Source organism: Dictyostelium discoideum (assembly GCF_000004695.1).
Source record: "Dictyostelium discoideum AX4 chromosome 2 chromosome, whole genome shotgun sequence".
Classification (NCBI taxonomy): domain Eukaryota; phylum Evosea; class Eumycetozoa; order Dictyosteliales; family Dictyosteliaceae; genus Dictyostelium; species Dictyostelium discoideum.
Genome location: NC_007088.5, coordinates 756,170 through 776,264, shown reverse-complemented (window position 1 = coordinate 776,264; position 20,095 = coordinate 756,170). Strand labels below are relative to the sequence as shown.

The 20,095-nt window shown below is 21.8% G+C and overlaps 7 protein-coding genes across 7 annotated transcripts in view; 4 read left to right on the top strand and 3 right to left on the bottom strand.

The window, feature by feature from the left end:
• Window positions 1–504: 504 nt before the first annotated feature.
• On the top strand, window positions 505–3,203 carry grlO (G-protein-coupled receptor family 3 protein 14; the record flags this gene model as incomplete). The annotated part of the gene is made up of 3 exons (XM_640387.1): window positions 505–711; window positions 806–1,753; window positions 1,899–3,203. The coding sequence occupies 3 exons, from the start codon at window positions 505–507 to the stop codon at window positions 3,201–3,203; spliced, it is 2,460 nt and encodes an 819-aa protein (XP_645479.1).
• A 920-nt stretch (window positions 3,204–4,123) lies between these two features.
• On the top strand, window positions 4,124–5,250 carry DDB_G0271760 (hypothetical protein; the record flags this gene model as incomplete). Its single annotated transcript, XM_640386.1, has 3 exons — window positions 4,124–4,157; window positions 4,185–4,750; window positions 4,927–5,250. 3 exons carry the CDS (start codon window positions 4,124–4,126, stop codon window positions 5,248–5,250), a joined length of 924 nt encoding a protein of 307 aa, XP_645478.1.
• Window positions 5,251–5,609: 359 nt separating this feature from the next.
• DDB_G0271800 (hypothetical protein) lies at window positions 5,610–5,896 on the bottom strand (the record flags this gene model as incomplete). Its single annotated transcript, XM_640385.1, has 2 exons — window positions 5,610–5,782; window positions 5,863–5,896. 2 exons carry the CDS (start codon window positions 5,894–5,896, stop codon window positions 5,610–5,612), a joined length of 207 nt encoding a protein of 68 aa, XP_645477.1.
• A 2,095-nt stretch (window positions 5,897–7,991) lies between these two features.
• On the top strand, window positions 7,992–9,977 carry DDB_G0271758 (hypothetical protein; the record flags this gene model as incomplete). Its single annotated transcript, XM_640384.1, has 1 exon — window positions 7,992–9,977. One exon carries the CDS (start codon window positions 7,992–7,994, stop codon window positions 9,975–9,977), a length of 1,986 nt encoding a protein of 661 aa, XP_645476.1.
• A 106-nt stretch (window positions 9,978–10,083) lies between these two features.
• On the bottom strand, window positions 10,084–12,694 carry DDB_G0271690 (hypothetical protein; the record flags this gene model as incomplete). Its single annotated transcript, XM_640383.1, has 4 exons — window positions 10,084–11,597; window positions 11,671–11,945; window positions 12,026–12,376; window positions 12,486–12,694. The coding sequence occupies 4 exons, from the start codon at window positions 12,692–12,694 to the stop codon at window positions 10,084–10,086; spliced, it is 2,349 nt and encodes a 782-aa protein (XP_645475.1).
• Window positions 12,695–13,306: 612 nt separating this feature from the next.
• On the top strand, window positions 13,307–17,903 carry comC (EGF-like domain-containing protein; the record flags this gene model as incomplete). The annotated part of the gene is made up of 2 exons (XM_640382.1): window positions 13,307–13,515; window positions 13,607–17,903. The coding sequence occupies 2 exons, from the start codon at window positions 13,307–13,309 to the stop codon at window positions 17,901–17,903; spliced, it is 4,506 nt and encodes a 1,501-aa protein (XP_645474.1).
• A 112-nt stretch (window positions 17,904–18,015) lies between these two features.
• Window positions 18,016–20,095, bottom strand: part of DDB_G0271798 (UBP-type zinc finger-containing protein) — a gene marked incomplete at both ends in the record, with an annotated part of 3,075 nt that continues 995 nt past the window's right edge. Inside the window, 3 exons of the mRNA XM_640381.2 lie at window positions 18,016–18,424; window positions 18,564–19,892; window positions 20,010–20,095. The exon at window positions 20,010–20,095 is cut by the window's right edge and continues 59 nt beyond it. Coding sequence (XP_645473.2) covers window positions 18,016–18,424; window positions 18,564–19,892; window positions 20,010–20,095 — 1,824 coding nt within the window. The remainder of the gene's footprint in view (window positions 18,425–18,563; window positions 19,893–20,009) is intronic.

Here is a 20,095-nt window from a genome sequence, read left to right as displayed (position 1 = left end):
TTATATATACATGGTTAAAAAATAAAATAAAATTAAATAATAAAAATAATAATAATAATAATAATAAAGGGTGGGTAATCAAATATATAATCTTTTATACACTTTTTTTTTCAAAAAAAACAAAAAGAATTTTTTATTTATTTTTTTTTTTATTTTTTTTTTCATTAATTTTTCATGAAATTGATTTTTTTGGCCAAAAATAAATTTAAACCAATCAAAAAGATAAAAAATGGATTTTAATACCTTTACATATTATTGTAATGACAAATCCAATTTTTTTTGTTTTGTTTTGTTTTGTACTTTTTTGTTTTTTTTTTTTTTAAAAAATTTAAATTTAAAATTTTATTTTATAATAATATAATAATAATATTTTTTTTTTTTATTTTTTTTTTTTTATTTTGATAATAACACCAAGACCATTTTTGTTTTTTTTATTATGAATAATAAAAATACAATGCTTTTAAGCAAACCATAAAAATTAATATTAAAATAATAGAATTAAAAATGAAAAAAGTGTTTTTTTTGATTTTAATTTTGAACTGTGTTGTTGGTGCACTTTCAAACAAAAATATTTGTAAAATATCATTGTTACTATCAGGTGATTATAATGATATTGGAGTTAATTATATGTTTAATTATGCAAGGACACAAGTTGAAAAAAATTTAAATATAAATTCAATTGTTTTTACTAATTTGGAAAATAATCAAAATGTAAGTGTTTTTGTTTTTTTTTTTTTTCGCTTTTTTTCATATTTTCACTAATTTTTTTTATTTCTCACACCACACACCCAAAACATAATATTAGGCAATAAATAATGCAATTATTGAATCAATTAATAAAGGAAGCAATTTTTTAATTTCTACAATTAACTCACATTCAAATTTTATAATTAATTATTCACGTTTGTATAAAAATAAAGAAATATTTTGGTTAATAAAAGGAAATGATAATGAAAGACCAATACCTGATGATTTACCAAGAGTGAAAATATTGAATATAAATAGTGACCTATCTTTTTATTATTTGGGATTCATTTCAAGTTTAATTTCAAAGACTGGTAAAATTGGATTTATTTCAACAAAAAATATTGAAACAGATTATCAAAGATTAACAAACGCATTTTATATTGGAGCAATTAATAGTAATCCAAATATTACATTTTTAGTATGCTCAAATAATTTTAATAATCAAAATAATAATAAAAAAATATCATATAAAATTTCGAAATTATTAATTTCAAAAGGTGTAGATTTCATTGGAAGTGATCAAGATGATAATTCTATTCAATTGGCAGTAATTGATAATGGTGGTATTGGATTGGGTTTAACAGGTTTTGAATATTCAAAAATTTATAATGATAAATTTCCATTCTCTTTTAAATTAGAATGGTCTCAACTATTAATAGATATAACCAATACTATAATTAATGGTAGTTGGGTAGATTATGATATAATTTATATAACTAGTTTTTCAAGATTAAATGGAACAACTAATTTTACCCCAGAAATTGAACCAATAATAAATTATAATTTCATTCCAAAAATTTATCAAAAACAAATTAATGATGAAATAAATAAACTAAAAAATCATTCAACAAATTATTATTTCCCTCATTTATGTAATAATTTATTTAATAATATCTACAATCAAAAACAAACAAATGGTTGTATTACAAATGAACAATTCTCAAATTCACACCTTTTAAATGCTTCAAATATAAAAATTATTGATAATAAAGAAATATTAGAATTTGTAAGTTTTAATAATAATAATAATAATAATAATAATATTAATAATAATAATAATAATAATAATAATAATAATAATAATAATAATAATAATAATATTAATAATAATAATAATATGATTACATATTAATATTTATTAATTAATATAGGTTGATAGTTATTCAAATTCAATTAAAATTAGTATACTAAGTGTATCAATATTTTGTATATTTATTTGTGTTTTGGGAATGATTTTTATTACAGTACTTAGAAATGCAAGAATTTTAAAATCATCAAGCCCATCATTTTTATTGTTAATTTTATTTGGATGTATAGTTATTTTCACTGGTTGTATTTTATTTTCACAACCAGCAACAGATAAAACTTGTCAAGGTAGAGTTTGGCTATTAAGTATTGGTTATACAATTTTCTTGGGTAGTTTATTGATAAAGAATTGGAGAGTTTGGTTATTATTTGATAATAAAAAATTAAGAAAACGTTCAATTACAAATTGGAAATTGTATCCATGGGTAGCTGGTATATTAGTGGTTGATGTATTGATATTAGCATTATGGCAAGGTTTGGGTGATATTAAATCGGAGTCTAGAATAATAGGAACATCATTTTATCAATATACAAATGTTTGTACGAATAATGATCAAGGTTCGATCGCATTGTATATATTGTTAGCATTCCATGGTTTAAAATTATTAGGTACATGTTTTATTTCATTTAAAATCAAATTGGTTGATATTGAAGAATTTAATGAATCAAAACCAATTACTACTAGTGTATTTATAATTTTATTTTGTATTTTCACTATAATATTATTAATTGCACCATCTTCATCATCATCATCAGCATCATCACCACAACCGATTGCATCTCTAGAGACTATAATTTGTATATGCTCTGTAACTACTACCGCCATTAGTATAGGTTTATTATTTGGTGATAAAATTTATTTTATTACAACTCAAGGTCTAGGATTAAATCAAACATTTGCAAAATCATCAAGTTTTTCATTGGATAAAAAAGATTGTGATGATGATGATGATGATTCTTCTGATGGTTCTGACCATTCCAATTCAAATAAAAATAAAAATAAAAATAAAAATAGAAATCAATCAGAGAAAAAGAAAAGACCAAATTCTATAAAACCAATTGGTTTATTTAGTAAAAGTAAACAAGAAAGTGTTGTATTTAATCCACCATCAAATAATGATTTAACAAATGAACTAGCTCTTCCAATTGAAGGAATTAAGGAGGGACATGGCCATGATAGTGAAAACAATGATGAATATGAACATCATGAAGATGAAGATCATGAATATGAAGGTGAAGGTGAAGATGAAGATCATGAGGATGAATATGAAGTTGAAAATGATATTGAACAAGAACAAGAACAAGAATCATCAAATATTTCAATATCCACAAAAAAAAATAATGAAAATGAAATTATTTCAGATACTTGAAAATAATAAATAAATAAAAGTTTATTGTTTTTTTTTTTTTTTAAAATAATAAAGTTTAAAGTTAATACCATTATAAATGTATTGGATATAAAATTGAATAGCCTAAAATTAATTTCACCATATCATATTTTAATATTTCAATTGTTCTATTGTTGTTGTGTTAGTTGTTTTTTTAAATCCCTAACTTCATTTTTTAAGTCCGTTTTTATTTTTGGTAATTTAGCTAAATTTGGTAGTATCCTCCTCCTGTTAATCAGAAAAAAAAAAAAAAAAAAAAAATCTTATTATGATTACAGTGTATAGATAACTTAAAAAATTAAATATTTGGAAATAAAAAAAAATAAAAAATATCTCCTTTTTCAATGATCACAAATTTTACAAAACAGATCCAAAAATAGTATCAAGAAATTTCAAAAAAAAAATAAAAAAAAAACACAAAAAAATAATTTTTTCATTTTTTTTTTTTTATATAAATTTTTTTTTTTTTTTTTTTTTTTTTTTTTTTTTTTGAAAATTTGTTTGTTCACCCATTCATACACATAATTTTATATATTTATTTACTAATAACTCACCACAATAACTTTTTTTCATATAAACTCTTCTATTACTAACTATTACTTTAATATAGAGTTTTTATAATCAGAAAGCTTTTTGAAAAAAAAAAAAAAAAAAAAAAAAATTTACCAAAATTAAAAATAAATTAAAAATAAACTAAATAAATAAATAAATAAAAATAAAAAATCAAAAACAAAAAATTAGTTAAAGTTTCTTTCTCTAAAAACTTTATTTTTTTTTTTTTTTTTCTTCGAAGCTATACATTCTATATTTATAAAAAAAAAAAAAAAAAAAAAAAAAAAAATAATAACTCCATTTAAATTTAAAAGAAATAAAAATAAAAATAAAATATAATAAAAATAAAAATGAATGAACAAAATAAATTTCAAGTTGTAGCAGGTTGAACACCATTCAAAAAATCAAAAGAACAAGAAGGTAAAGTTTTTAAAGAGTGTACAATCAAAGAGAAGCAATTTTATGAGTCATTATCACCAGACAATGAATTATCGAAATTGATACCCAAATATTATGGTACAGTGATACAAGATGGTAAGGAATGGATAGTGTTGGAAGATTTAACCTATGGATATAGTAAACCAAATATAATGGATATTAAATTAGGTCTATCACATCATGATGTAGATTTAGAGACTATCTATAGTCCACCATCATCCAATGATCCAAATGTAAACTTTGAAACTTTAAAACGACAAGCAAACATGTCACTCCATAAGGAACTCTATGAAAGTTGGTTACTTTCAAAATATATAACCACTCCAAAACTTGGTTTTTGTGTTTGCGGATCACAAAAATATAATTGTTGTACCAATCAATTGGAAAAGATTCAAAAAGAACAAGGTCGTACATTCACTGCAGTCACTGTAAAAGATAAACTTTATGATTTCTTTCATAATGGTATAAAATTTAGACCTGAAATCATTGAATCAATGATAAATAGATTATCATTATTTAAAGACTTTTTTGAAAATAATGTAATGTATAAATAATTAATATTTTATTAAAAAAAAAAAAAAAAAAAAAAAAAAAATACTAATAATAATAATAATAATAATAATAATAATAATAATAATAATAATAATAATAATAATAATAATAATAATAATAATAATAATAATAATAATAATAATAATACATAAATTATTTAAAGCCTGATTATAGATTTAGATCAACATCAATTTTATTCCTTTATGAAGGTGATTGCGAATTTAGTAATAGATGTGATATTAGATTAATTGATTTCACTCATACCAAACTTTATCCATCTCATATGAAACCACATTCTTCAAAACTGTCACATTACAAATCTATTGATGTAAATAATATTGATTCAAAAACTACTTCCATCACCTCTGGTTTCGATCATGAAACTTATTTCCCAATCGATGGTGGTTATTTATTTGGTATCACAAATCTTTTAAAAATTTTAAATTCTTTAAAAAATAAACAACAACCTCAACAACCACAAAAATAAATTAAAAAAAAAAAAAAAAAAAAAAAAGTAAAATTAAAAAAAAGTAAAAAACATAATAATAATAATAGTAATAATAATACTATTGTTAATAATAATAATAATAATACTAATAATAATAATACTATTAAAATAAATAAATTATAAATAAATATATATGTGTTTTTTATTTTTTTTTTTTAAAAATTTTTTATTTTTTTTTTTATTTTAATTATTTTTCGAATGGAAATTCAAGTCGAGTCGGATTATTATTATTATTATTATTATTATTATTATTATTATTATTATTATTATTATTATTATTATTATTATTATTATTATTATTATTATTATTATTATTTTCATTAAAAATATTATTTTAGTTACCAAAGTAAATTATTCATATCAAATGCATAATTTCTTTTTTGTCTAACTAATTTTCTAGATGTATCAACTATATTTGAAGTTGTTCTTATAAAATTCTTTGTTCTTTTAAGTAATGGTCTTTTTTGGTTTGCTTTATATGATGGTTCAATTCTTTTTCTGAAAATTATCACTAATAAAAAAAAAATGATTAGAAATTTTTTTTTTTTTTTTTTTTTTTTTTTTTTTTTTTTTAATTTAAAGTATAATTACTTTTAAAGAAATCAGAGAAATTATTAGTTTTCATTTTAATTAAGTTTTTTTTTTTTTTTTTTTTTTCTTTTAAATAAAAAAGGGTTATATTTTTTTTTCTTTTTTTTGATAAATAAATATATTTATATATTTTTAATTCCTTTTTAGTTTTTCAAAAATATAAAAAAAAAATATTAAAAAATACAAAAAAAAAAGAAGCGCGTCTTGAAAATTTAAATAAAAAAAAAAAAAAATTATAAATAATAAAAATAAATAAATAAATAAATAAATAATTAAATAAATATTTAATTTAATGATGAATCAAACAAAAACATCTTTTTATATACAACCACTAAATAATTTACTCAACACTCACCTATACAATTTATCAAATTGGTAACACCCTTATCCCCCAATGTTTAATGTTAAAAGCTATGATAATCTTATGTGATAGTGTGATTTCAAATTTCTATTGAGAAATACAAAAAAAAATTAAAAAAAAACCATTTCAAAGACACTAGTGTGTGAGTGTGTGTTTTTTTAATATATATATATATTGTTATTTTTAATTTTATTTATTTTTTTAACCCGTTTCTCGTTTTAATTGTTTTTTTTTTTTTTTTTCTAAACGTTTAAATCACCGTAAAACAATTCTTTTTTTGTTAAATGAATTTTCTTAAATAGGAACTAGTTGTGTTTGAGGGGTGTTTGAATCATTATTTTAAAAAAATTTCAACCATTATTTTTTATTATTCTTATTCTTATATTTATATATATATATATATTTTTTTTTTTTTTTTTTTTTTTAATTATTTAATTATTTTTAAATTTGTGTAAATAGTGGAAATTTTCTTTATTTATTCTATGTGGAGCCAATAGAAATTAAAATTTGAATGTGGTTCCTATTTTATGATTTTTATTTAATTATTATTTTTATTATTTTTTTTATATATTCAAATAATAAAATTTTTTTTTTTTTTTTTGCCTTTAAAAAAACATCATTATGATGAATTTTTTTTCTTTTTTTTTTGAAGGAATTTCCTATTTAATAATTTTTATTTAATTATTAATTTTTTTATTTTTTATTTTTGTTTAAAATTATTTTTTTTTTATTAAATTTTTAAAACTTTTTATTTTTTTTTTTTTGATAATTATACAATCAACCAATTAAAATTAATTATATGGGTTTTGTTATAGATTTTTAAAAAAAAAAAAAAAAATGAAAAACCAATAATTTTTTATTATTAGGAAGTTAATTAATTTATTAAAAACAACTAATTTTAACTATATTTATTTAAATTAAAATAAAACATTAATAAATTTTATGTAAAAATGAAAAATTGATTTTTATTTTCATTTTTTCCTAAAACAATTTTAATTATTTTTTTTTGATTTTTGGTTTTTAATTTTTAATTTTTTTTTTTTGCTTTACCCATTTTATATATATCCCTTTTTTTTATTATTCATTTATTTCTTTTTACCTTGTGAAATTAAAATAAAAAAAAAAAAAAAAAAAATCTCCTCAGTAGTCTCACCTCAAACTCACCCCAATTTCAAACACAGATATGAGATACATTTGCAAACCCTATTATAGCTTGATCTTCAAAAATTTCTATCATAGTACCAAGAGAACGATTCTGTCATCCACAAAAGCCATGGTTGTCTAAACATTCATAACCAATCTCATTCATTTGCACATTTTTGAAAAGACTTACACTGATGGCCAAAGGTAATGGCAAAAATACTTCAACATTCAATCAGATAAAACCAAAATGAGTATCTAAAAGATACACCACTGAAAGATTACTACCCAACACCTACTCCATTAATTTTCATTAAAATCAATGTATTTATATTAAATAATAAAAAAAAAAAAAAAAATAAAAAAAAAACCTTTTCAATTTCCAATTTAAAATAAATTATTATTAATAAATATTCAAAAAAAAACATATACCTAAATTTTCAATTGTTTTATCTCATTTTTTAAAGTTTCATACTTAATTTTTTTTTTTTCTAATTTTTTTTTTTTCTATTTTTTCTTAAATGTTTTTGATTTTTTTTTTTGAATTTTTTTTTTTTTTTTTTTTCTTAATTGTTTTTGATTATTTTTATTTTTTTTTTTTTATTCAAAAAATAAATATAATAATAAAATGAATATTGTTAAGGAAAATTCTATTATTTTTTTCAAACTATGGAGAAATATAGTTATTAAAAATAAAATTATTGAATTTTTAAGGTTATATAATTTTTATTATTTTCCAGTTTCATTTGATACGGTATCATCGTTTCTTGAATTTCAAAACAAAGAATATTTGAACTCAATTAAATTTTCATTTAAAGGTAATGTTTTTATTACAAGTGAAAATAATAATATTTCCGAATCATGTTTAGAATCTCCAAAAATTAATTATGGTGGTGGTGGTGGAGGTGGTGGTAGAATTAGTAATGATAAAAATAATGTTGGTTATGATGAATACTTTAAAAATAGAATTGACAACAAAATGAATTTATCAAATCAAATATTTAAAGAAATATCAAATATACCAAATGATATTACACTGGAGATTACTACACATAATGAATTTTTAGATACATTTATGTTTCCAAAAAATATTAAAACCTTAATAATAAATCTTTTTGGTTTTAAATTTGATTTCTCTTTAGAAAATTATAAATATTTAAAACATTTAATTATTAAAAAAGGTTTTTATAATATAAATTCAATATTTTATTCAAATTCATTATTAGAATCAGTATCGATTTTCCACGAAGGTAAATCAATAGATTACACAAATAAATTAAATGAAAATAATAAAATCATTGAATTACCAAAAACATTGAAATTATTAAAATTATCAAATGAATATTATAATTATATCAATTTTTCAAATTCACAATTAAAAAGATTAAGTTATTCATTTGAGTCACCTCAAATGATAAATGTTGGTACATTACCAAATACTTTGGAAACTTTACTTTTAAATTCAAAATACCATTTTCAATTCTTTGAAAATGTCTTACCAAAATCATTAACTCATTTAGAATTTGATAATCGTTCAAATTTTAGTCATGAATTTGCTGAAAATGTATTACCACCAAATTTAAAAACATTAAGATTACCAAGAAATTATAATGAAAATTTGAAAAATTTACCAAAAACCTTAACAAGTCTTAAAAGTGGTAGAATATTTCCAAAATCAATTTTATTTGAATTAACATCATTAATTAAATTAGATCTTTCAAATTGTATTGATTTATCAAAAAATAATTTAAATATTAATAATAATGATGATGATAATGATGAAAAATTAAAAACTTTAGAAAATATATTACCATATTCTTTAAGAGTTTTACATTTAACAACATATTCTATAATTTCACCAATTACAATAGTTTCAGATGAAAATAAAAATTATAATTTAACAAAACTAATAATACCAACATTTAATAGAGAATCATTAAAAAAAATTGTAATACCAAAATCAATAAAATCAATCGATTTAAATATTTATGATGAACATGACTATTTACAATCATTCTATGAATTTAATTTATTAGAATCCATAAGATTAGGATTAACACCATCACTAATAACTGAAAATCAACTACCAAAATATTTAAAAGATTTAAGAATTTATAGACTTGATTTACCATTTAATTCTAAACATACACTAAAATCAAATATTTTACCAACAACTTTAAAATATTTAAAAATATTTTCATTTCAAATTCAAAATTTTATAAATTTTGTAAAAAAAATTAAATATAATTCAAAAAACAATAACCAAGAAAATAATAAAGAAGGAAAAGAAGAAGAAGAAAAAGAAATTCTTGATATAAAATTAATAGATTATAAATTACCTTCATCAATTAAAATATTGGAAATTTGTTCAAGAACTGATGTCTATGAAAATTGGTTACCAGAATCAATTGAAATTTTAATTTTACCAGATTGTTATTCTAAAATTCATTTACCATTACCAAGTACATTACATTCAATCTATATAGACAGTGGAAATCATCAAATTTTAAATGATCATCAATTAGTATCCTCTCTTATGGGAATTTTAAAACCAATTGATTATTGTTCAAAAATTTATAAAAAATTAATAAATAAACAAATAAAATTAAAATAAAATAAAATAAAATAATATAAAATTAAAAATTAAATAGATAGATTATTTTTTTTTTTTTTTTTTATAATCTGGTGTTTTTTTTTTTTTTCATAATTTATATAATTGTTTATTCAATAAATTTATCTAATTCTGCTTCAAGGAAATTGGCTATATCATCGTTGTCATCTTGGTTTGCATTTGAACTATCACCATTTACGCTTGAACTATCATCATTTTCATCATCACTACTACCACTACTCACACTGCTATTACTACTACTACTACTACTACTGCTATGATGTCCATTACTTTTACTACTGATACTTCCATTGCTACTGCTGCTACTACTACTACTACTACTGCTACTACTATTGCTTCTTAAATCACCTCTTTTTCTTTTTTTTGATATATTATTAACACCAATACTACTATTTTTTACAATTTCTTTATCATTTACATTATTATTATTATTATTATTATTATTATTATTATTATTATTATTATTATTATTATTATTATTATTATTATTATTATTATTATTATCAACAACTGCTGCTGTTGAATTATCTTGATTATTCTGTTCATCATCATCATCTTCATCTTCATCATTTTCATAATCACTTGAATTTGCACTTGCATTACTACTTCGACTACCTTGACTATCAGCATCACTTTCACCATCTAAAAAATCCTCCAATTCTTTATCAGCATCATCATTATATAATGCATCTAAAACTCCACCAGTGATTAAATTTGCAGCAACTTTCTCTAAATTTGCTTTAGTTTCTTCATCCTCCTCTACTAATGGTGCATCTTTCCCACTACCACCACCACTAGTAGCAGTACCATCATTAACTACACTCCCACCATTTGAAGAGGTTGCCGTTATTGGACTATCAATATCGGTGGGTAAACTGAAATCATCTTCGTCTGCCATTTGCCAAATTCTTGTTGATTCTATTAACCATTGTGGTGAGATAACTTTTAAACCTTTTGATAATGCTTTATTAACTTTGGAAGTACCTTTTCGTTGAGCAATGACATGAGTAGTCTCATTGTTTATATCATTTTGAACTACACTACCAAATTCCTCAGCTAACCAACGTAATGGTTGTTTTTGAATTGGTGTACCTAATGGATAAACACCACTAAAAACAATATATGTACCTTTTAATATATCCTTTTTAACAATTTCAACTAAATCTATAACATGTGGACTACCTCCTTTATCTTTACTTTCATAATATAATCTATGAATCTTTTGTAATTTATCTAAAATTATTAATAAATGACAATCAACTTTATCTGATTCTTCCTCTTCTTCTTCATTTCCTTTTTCATTTTCATTTGTATTATTACTATCTGTAGTTGTAGTTGTAGTTGTAGTGGTGGTAGTGGTAGTCGTTTTATTTTCTTGATTTTCTTTATTATCTAAATCTGTTTTTTCTGTTATTTCTGTTGTTTCTGTTTTTTCTGTTTTTTCTGTTGTTTCTGTTGTTTCTTTATTTTGTTGTTGTTGTTGCTGCTGTTGTTGTTGTTGTTGTTGTTGTTGTTGTTGTTCTTGTTGTTCTTTTAATTTCTGCTGTAATAATGGTTGTTTTTCATGGTGAAGTGAATCTACAACATCTGTAAAATAAACATCTATATTTATACATTTAAAAATATTAGAAAAAGAAAAAAACAACAATAATAATAATAATAAAATAAAACTTACAAGGTGAAATTTGAATTAAATTTTTAGATTTCTTCCAAACATCAGATCTATCATCAACGATTAAAACCATTGAATCATCACAAGGGAATAATCTTTGTAATGATTTGAAATTTATACCATTTCCATCATCTCTTGATAGAATTCTCTCTTTGAATATCGATGATTCTGGATCTATTAATTTTGCAATCTCATTTGCATAATTTCTAGTACCCATTGTATAAATATGTAATTCATAAATTTTATTTACTTCTGTTAAAAATTTCACTAAATGTGGTCTATATAATAAACAACAACAACAAGTCATATTAGTATAAATAAATAAATAGAGTCTATATATTATAATTTTTTTTTTTACCTTTTTTTAATACAATAATTCATTGGACCATTGACAGTGATTGTATGAATACCATTTTTATTTTTATCTTTATTTCTCCATTCTGGAGAAGAGTTAAAACCTTGTTCAGTGACAGCATGAATAACTGTATGATCTAAATCCAATACTAGCGAAAGTTTCTTTTCCATTAATAATCTTTTAGTATTTATATCACCAATTCTTTGTGCTTCTTTATGTGATACAGTTAAATGTGAATGACCATGTAAAATTGATAATGATTCTTGTGTATCTGTTAATTCTCTACCACATGTCGCACATAATCCACTAAATTGAATATCATGTGTACAATATTCAATATTATATAATTCATCCCTATTTATAATAATTATTATAATTATTAAAAAACTGATGATATAATTATATATTTATATTTATATATATATATATATATATTTTACAAAAAAAAAAAATATTATCATACCCTTTATTTAATTCTTTTTTTGTATCATTTATTAAGATTGATTTAATAATACCATCATATTGAGATATTAAATTTAATTCTGATTGATTCTTTGATGAATTAAATATACCAATGATTGAACCTTTGTCGAATTTATCACCAACTGAGTATCTCCATTGTTGTAGTTTACCAGGTTCCGTAAATGGATACTCTACGTTGGCTGATATCATTTTGTTTGGATGATGTTAAATATTTTTGATTTATTTTTTTGTTTTTTTTTTTTAGATTTTTTTTATTTTTTTTTTTTTTTGTAGAGTAGTGAACTGAAAAAAAAAAAATGAATAAAAAAAAAAAAAAAAAATGAAAAAAAAAAAAAAAAAATTTATAAATGGATCATAAAAAATCAATAAAAAAAAAATAAAAAATATAAAAAAAAAAAAAAAAAAGGGGTAATTTTGATTAATTAACTTGTTTTATTTATTTTTATTCTTTATTAAAAAAAAAAAACAATAAAATATTATTTTTAAAACAAATCCAATTACTTTTATATTTCCAAAAAAAAAAAAAAATTAAAAAAATAAAAAAAAAATTTTAAAAACACCAGCCTTATTTTAAGGACCGAGATATTTTTAAAAAAAAACCCAAAAAATTCAAATTCGATGGGAATTATGCTGGAATCAAAATATCTTTTAAAAAAAAAAAAATTAAAAAATTAAAAAATTAAAATTTTATATAAAAAATGTAATCACAATACCATACGAAATAAACTCTTAGCTTTTTATTTTTTTTTTTTTTATTCACTTTTTTTTTTATACATTTTTTTTTAAAAAATAATAAAAAAAATGATTAAAAAATATTTATTTTTATTTTTTATATTTCTAATTTTTAATTTCGTATTGTCAATTCAACCTCCATTATCAGAATATAATTGTTTAAAAAACTTTGTTACCAAATTTAAATTATCTACAAAATTTCCAACAAATTCAACAGGTGGATATGATTTCTGTTCCATTGTTAGTTGCAATCCAGTAAATGGTAGCATAAATGGATTGTAAGTTTGTTTTATTTTTTTGAAAAAAAAAAAAAAAAAAAAAAAAAAAAAAAAAAGAAAAAAAATTAATAAAATAATTATAAATTTAAAGTTTATCATTACAATCAGAATCAACAACACCAACAACAGTAACAGTAGTTGGAACAGATTTATCATGTTTACCATTTAATAATTTAAATTTACAAAATTTTTTAATTTCAACCACACTACTTTATACAAAATTTTTCACATCATGTTCAACTTTAGCTATAAATAGTGATTCAATAACTTCAATTACCCAAGTATTAGCACCTTATGAAACATTCACAATTGTTTCAAAAAAATTAAATGGAGCATTAAAGATGTCAAATTTTATAAATCAAAAATCCATTTTGATTACAAACTCAAATTCAACCTCTGGATATACATTAGTTAATGATGCATTGGCAGAAAATAAAATTAAATTAGAAACTCCAAATTTTAGTGGACTCTTATCAGTCCCTGATTTAACAGGCTACACATCACTTGGATATCCAGCATTCTATTTTAGTGATGCTTTAGAAGTAACTTCATTAGCATTGGCAAATATTAAAACCATTGGAGCAGTTTCAAGTAGATTATATTTCCCATCAACAAAAACCATACAATTTCCAACATCATATCATAATGATACATCATATTTAACAATACAAGGTAAATTTACAAAACCAACTGCAGTTATTGATTTGAGTAAATTTGTAAATTGTAGAAACATTCAAATTTTGAATTATGATAAAACATTTAACATAAATGGAGAGATTCCAATCAAAACATCACCTTTTACTGATATATATTATACCGATGGGAATATTACAAAGATTCCAATTGGTGGTACATCATTTGTCACTTGGAGTACTGAGCAATCTATTACCATTAAAAAATCAGGATTAAGTGGTACATTACCTCCATTAAGTGGAGTAATTCCAACATATTATGATTTTTCAGGTAATTCAATCAGTGGAACTTTATCAAATACATGGTGTAATACAAATATTATTGTAACTGATAATTTAATGACTGGTACTCTACCATCGTGTATTGTATGTCATTTAAACAATTCAGAAGTTGCAAAGAAATTCACTGGTAATAAATTTACAAATTTAGTTACATCAAATCCACCTTGCACAACATTTGCACCAAAAATTAAAGTTGATAAATCTCAAAAAACTATAATTTTAACAGGTACAGATTTTGGTACCTATACATCGGGATGGATATTAAACACTACCCTATCATGTGAAAAACTTTGGACAAAGGTTACCTATGGTTCAAATTATACGTGTACCTACCCATCTACAACTACATTGGACAAAGTAAGTTACTTTTGGATAAATTTTAATACCCCTGGTAGAAATTATACATTTCCTGCAATATCTCAAGTTCCAACTCCAAATTCTATTATTGTTGGTACATCAAATTCAGTGACTATAAGTGGTACTTTTTTTTCAACATATATTGGTTATGTAACTCAATCAATCTCTGTTGGTAGTATTTCATGTACTGTTGGTACATCATCTTTTTCATCAATAACTTGTACATTAGATTCTGCACCCTCAACAAATACTGAACAAAAATTAATCATCACAACCAATTCACTAATTAAAGAAGCTTATATTAGTACAGTAGTTGGATTTAATAATAATAAATTATGCCCAAATGATTGCACAAGTTCAACTAGGGGAATATGTTATATGAATAATGGTACTTGTAAATGTAATAGTGGCTACGTTGGTCTAGATTGCTCTGGTTTACAATGTAAAGTACCAAACTGTTCAAATGGTGGTACATGTAATACAACTGTGGGTTTGTGTGTATGTGACTCATCACATCAATCCTTAGATTGTAGTTTAGATTTTAAACAATGTCCAAAAGGTTTAAATTCATTAATATGTAGTGGTGGTGGTAATAGCTGCAATAATCAAACTGGTATTTGTACGTGCAATTCATCACATCAAGGTTTAAATTGTAGTATTAATTATAAGCAATGTCCAATTGGTTCTAATTCATTAATATGTAGTGGTGGTGGTAATAGTTGTAATAATCAAACTGGAATTTGTAAATGTGATTCATCACATCAGGGTTCAGATTGTGCAAATGATTTTATTCAATGTCCATTAAAAAATTCAATTCCTTGTTCAGGCCATGGAATTTGTAATAATAAAACTGGTGATTGTACATGCGATAGTGGTTTTACTAATCAGGATTGTAGTGGTTATACATGTACTTCAAATAATTGCAATGGACATGGTGTTTGTGATACAAGTAAAGGAATTTGTCAATGTTATCCAGAATGGCAAGATATTGATTGCCAAACTCCTTTTAAAAATTGTTTAGATCCAACTTGTTCAAATAATGGTATATGTAAAAATACAACAGGAATTTGTGAATGTAATTCATCACATCAAGGTTTAACTTGTAGTATTGATTTCAATCAATGTCCAATTGGTTCAAATTCATTAATATGTAGTGGTGGTAGTGGTAATATTTGTAATAATCAAACTGGAATTTGTACATGTGATTCGTCACACCAAGGACCAGATTGTGGAACTGATTTTATAAAATGTCCAACTCAAAATCTCACCCCATGCAATGGATTTGGTAATTGTAATAATATAACTGGTTCATGTTCATGTGACCAAAATCACCAATCAGAAGATTGTAATATAGTTTATAAAGAATGTCCAATTATAAATTCATTAATATGTAATGGTTTTGATAATTCTTGTAATAATCAAACTGGTGTTTGTACATGTGATGATTTACATCAAGGATTAGATTGTGGACTAGAGTATAAACCATGTATTAATAATTGTAATGGTAATGGAGTTTGTAATAACCAAACCTCAATATGTACTTGCTATGAAGCATATCAAGGTGAAACCTGCCAATTTCAAATAAACCAATGTCCAAACAATTGTACTACAGGTGGAGATTGTGATACAATTACAGGTATTTGTAATTGTTATCCATTACGTATTAATAATGATTGCAGTGGTTATGAATGTTTAGATCCAAATTGTGGTGATCATGGTATTTGCAATGATATGAACGGCTTATGTATTTGCGACAAAGGATACCGTGGGGACAATTGTATATACGTAGATCACTATGCATCAAGTGTAATACCAACAAAAGAAGAAGGTGGTACCGTTTTAATTTATGGTTTGTTTGGTGAAATTAACAATGATCCAAATGTGCAAGTTGGTAATTCAAATTGTTTAATCTCAAACATTACATCAAATTCAATTGAATGCATTATTGGTAAAGGTAGTGGTATTAAAGATATCTCAGTTACTCAAAATGGATTTGAATGGATTGGTAAATCAATGTTTAATTATATTAAATCCAAACAATCATGTCCAAACAATTGTAATTCAAATGGTATTTGCAATGATTTGCAAGGTAAATGTGAATGTTATCCAGGTTTTACAGGTCATGATTGTAACTCATTATCAAAAACTGATTTAATATCTCCAAGTACCCCAAAAGTTAATGAAAACACTGCAAATGGTATTATAGAAAATGGTGAAAATAAATTTGAAATCATGGTAATAACATTACAAGAGAAAACATTCACAAATGGGGTTTTAAAACAATATAATTTAGAAAACAATTGGAAACTCCTTGAAATAATTAATGATGAAAATAATAATATTTTTAAATTTAAACAAAATTTAACAGATTCAAGTGAAATTTCAATAAATTTAGAAATCATTAAAAAAGATAGAATTATAAATTTTGCAGATTATTCATTCGAAATTTCAAAAGACTCTATTAAAGTTTCAATAAACATTTCAAATTATATTTATTCAAATTCTTTAAATTATTTACAATTACATTTAAAATCAAATGCCTATAAAACTAACAAAACAAGTAGTGATGATGAATTTGATTGTAATTTGGATGATGGTAGTGATGCAAAAATTGATAATCAAGATTTAGAAAATTCAAATATAAATCATGAAAATTTTGTAACAATAATAAAGGATAATAAAATCTTAAATGGTAGATACATTGATCATGTTATCTCTGATGGAATTTCAACATTCATATCAAGTAGAACCATTGAAAAAGATAGTAATTCAATTACAGTTGGTTTGAATTTACCACATTGCAAGAATTGTTTAATTGATCCAGACTTTTCAGTACTCTTATCAACAGATTTTAAAGAGAATTGTAGTGACTCAAATTCAAATAATTATATTATTCCAGTTTCTATTACAGTTTCAATTGGTGGTGCTGCAGTATTAGTTGGCTCTGCTATCTTTTTCTATAGAAAGAAATTTATAGAAAATACCTTAAAAATTCAATTAAAAAGATTAAGTAAAAATAATAGTAGTGGTAGTGATGGTGGTAATACACAATCATAAATAAAAAAAATTATATAATTTATATACTTTATTTAAATCGTTTTATTTTATATTAATTATATTATTATTTATTATTTATTATTTATTATTTATTTTTTATTTTTTTTAATTTTTATTTTGAATAATATAACTGTTTCTTTAAATAATATAAAAGATATCCTTTTGATTTTAAAACATTATGAATTGTAGTACTACTAATCATAGAATCATCACATTTATACCAACTATCTTGATGTTTTACAAAACTTGTATAATGACCACTATCAATTTTACCGGTATGATTAACTACAGCAAATAATTCATATGTAAATGAATTATCACCATCATGTTGTTCAATAATCGATGGAAATTTATCTTGATCATTTAGTTGATTTAAAAATGATGAATCAATATTATTATTATTATTATTGTTATTACTATTACTATTATTACCATTAATATTATTATTATTATTATCACCACCATAATCTTCACTCTTTATTGATGTACCACTAGAATTTAAATCTATTGCATCTGCTTTTCTTTTTTTAATTTGTTTTTTTAATAATTGTTTTTTTCTAAATAGTAATAATAATAAATATTAATAAATATTAATAAATATTATCTTTTTTTTTTTTTTTTTTTTTTTTTTTTCTAAAATTTAATAAATTAATTAAGTACTTTTTCATTATAGTTGTATATGGTCCCATATCAATTGAAGTTGGAAATTCTATAAAAGTATCAATTTTATGAGTTCTTCTATGTGCTTGTGAACGTTCAAATCTTTTAAGATGAAAACAAATCACCATTGGTAAAGTATCGAATGAAAGTTGTTTTGTTGATTCTTGTTTGCTATTACAATTTGGACAAAAATATTTCTCATCTAATTTCTCTGGTTGTGTAAATCTTTCTAAGCATGACAACAATGTATTATTTTGTTGTTGTTGATGTTGTTGTTGTTGTTGTTGTTGTTGTTGTTGTTGTTGTTGTTGTTGTTGTTGATGATATTGTTCTTGGTGAGAATTTGAACCTAACCCATTTTCACCGTTTACACTTTCGCTACCATCTAAAGAAATTACTTCATCATCTTGACTTGATAATGTAGCTGATGCTGTAGTTGATGCTGTACTAGTATTTATTTTATTATTACCATTGCCATTACTATTACTATTTCCATTAGCATTACTAGTTTTATCTTTTAAAGTTTTTGGAATATCTAATGAAATATCAATAAAAGGATCAGAAGTTGAAGAAGTGAATTGACAAGTTAAACAAGATACCTCTGATTTTAATGCACCACCAAATGTGCAATGAATTATACAATCACAATCTTTACCAGTGGTACCACCACAATGTGAATGAATTCCATTCAATGATGATATAAAAAATTCATGTGCATCTTGTTGTTCATATCCAATGAAATAATTTGAATAATTCCAACAACTATAAAGAAAATGATGTGGTGTAAATGGAAATTTAACTCCACTAAATACACATGTAAATAATTTATCCATTTCACATCCTAAACAAATTTTTGATATATTATTATTATTATTATTATTATTATTATTATTATTATTATTATTATTATTATTATTATTATTATTATTATTATTATTGCTATTATTATTATTATTATTCTGTATTGGAGGTGTTGATACTATTTCACTATTATTATCATCAATTGGTTCTGATTTTATATTTGGATTATCATCGTTACTATTTTCATTATTATTGTTATTATTATTATTATTATTATTATTATTATTATTATTATTATTATTATTATTATTATTATTATTATTATTATTATTATTATTATTATTATTATTATTATTATTATTATTATTATTATTATTATTATTATTAAAATTATTATTATTATTATTATTACTACTATTTACATTATTTAAATTATTTTTTTTATCACATTTATGCATATCACTAAGGAAATAATTTCTTAATAATGGATTATGTAAAAATGATTGTAAAATTGAATTCATAAAACACCTAAAGAAAAAAAAAAAATTTTTAGGTTTATGTTTGGATTTTTTTTTTTTTTTTTTTTTTTTTTTTTCCGGAATAATCTTTTTTTTTTTTTTTTTTTTTTTTTTTTGGGGTACATACGTATTTCCTAAATTATTTAAACCTCTTAATCCAATTGCTGGATTGGAAAGGGTTGGATCTAAAATTTCAGAATTTTTTTTTATAAA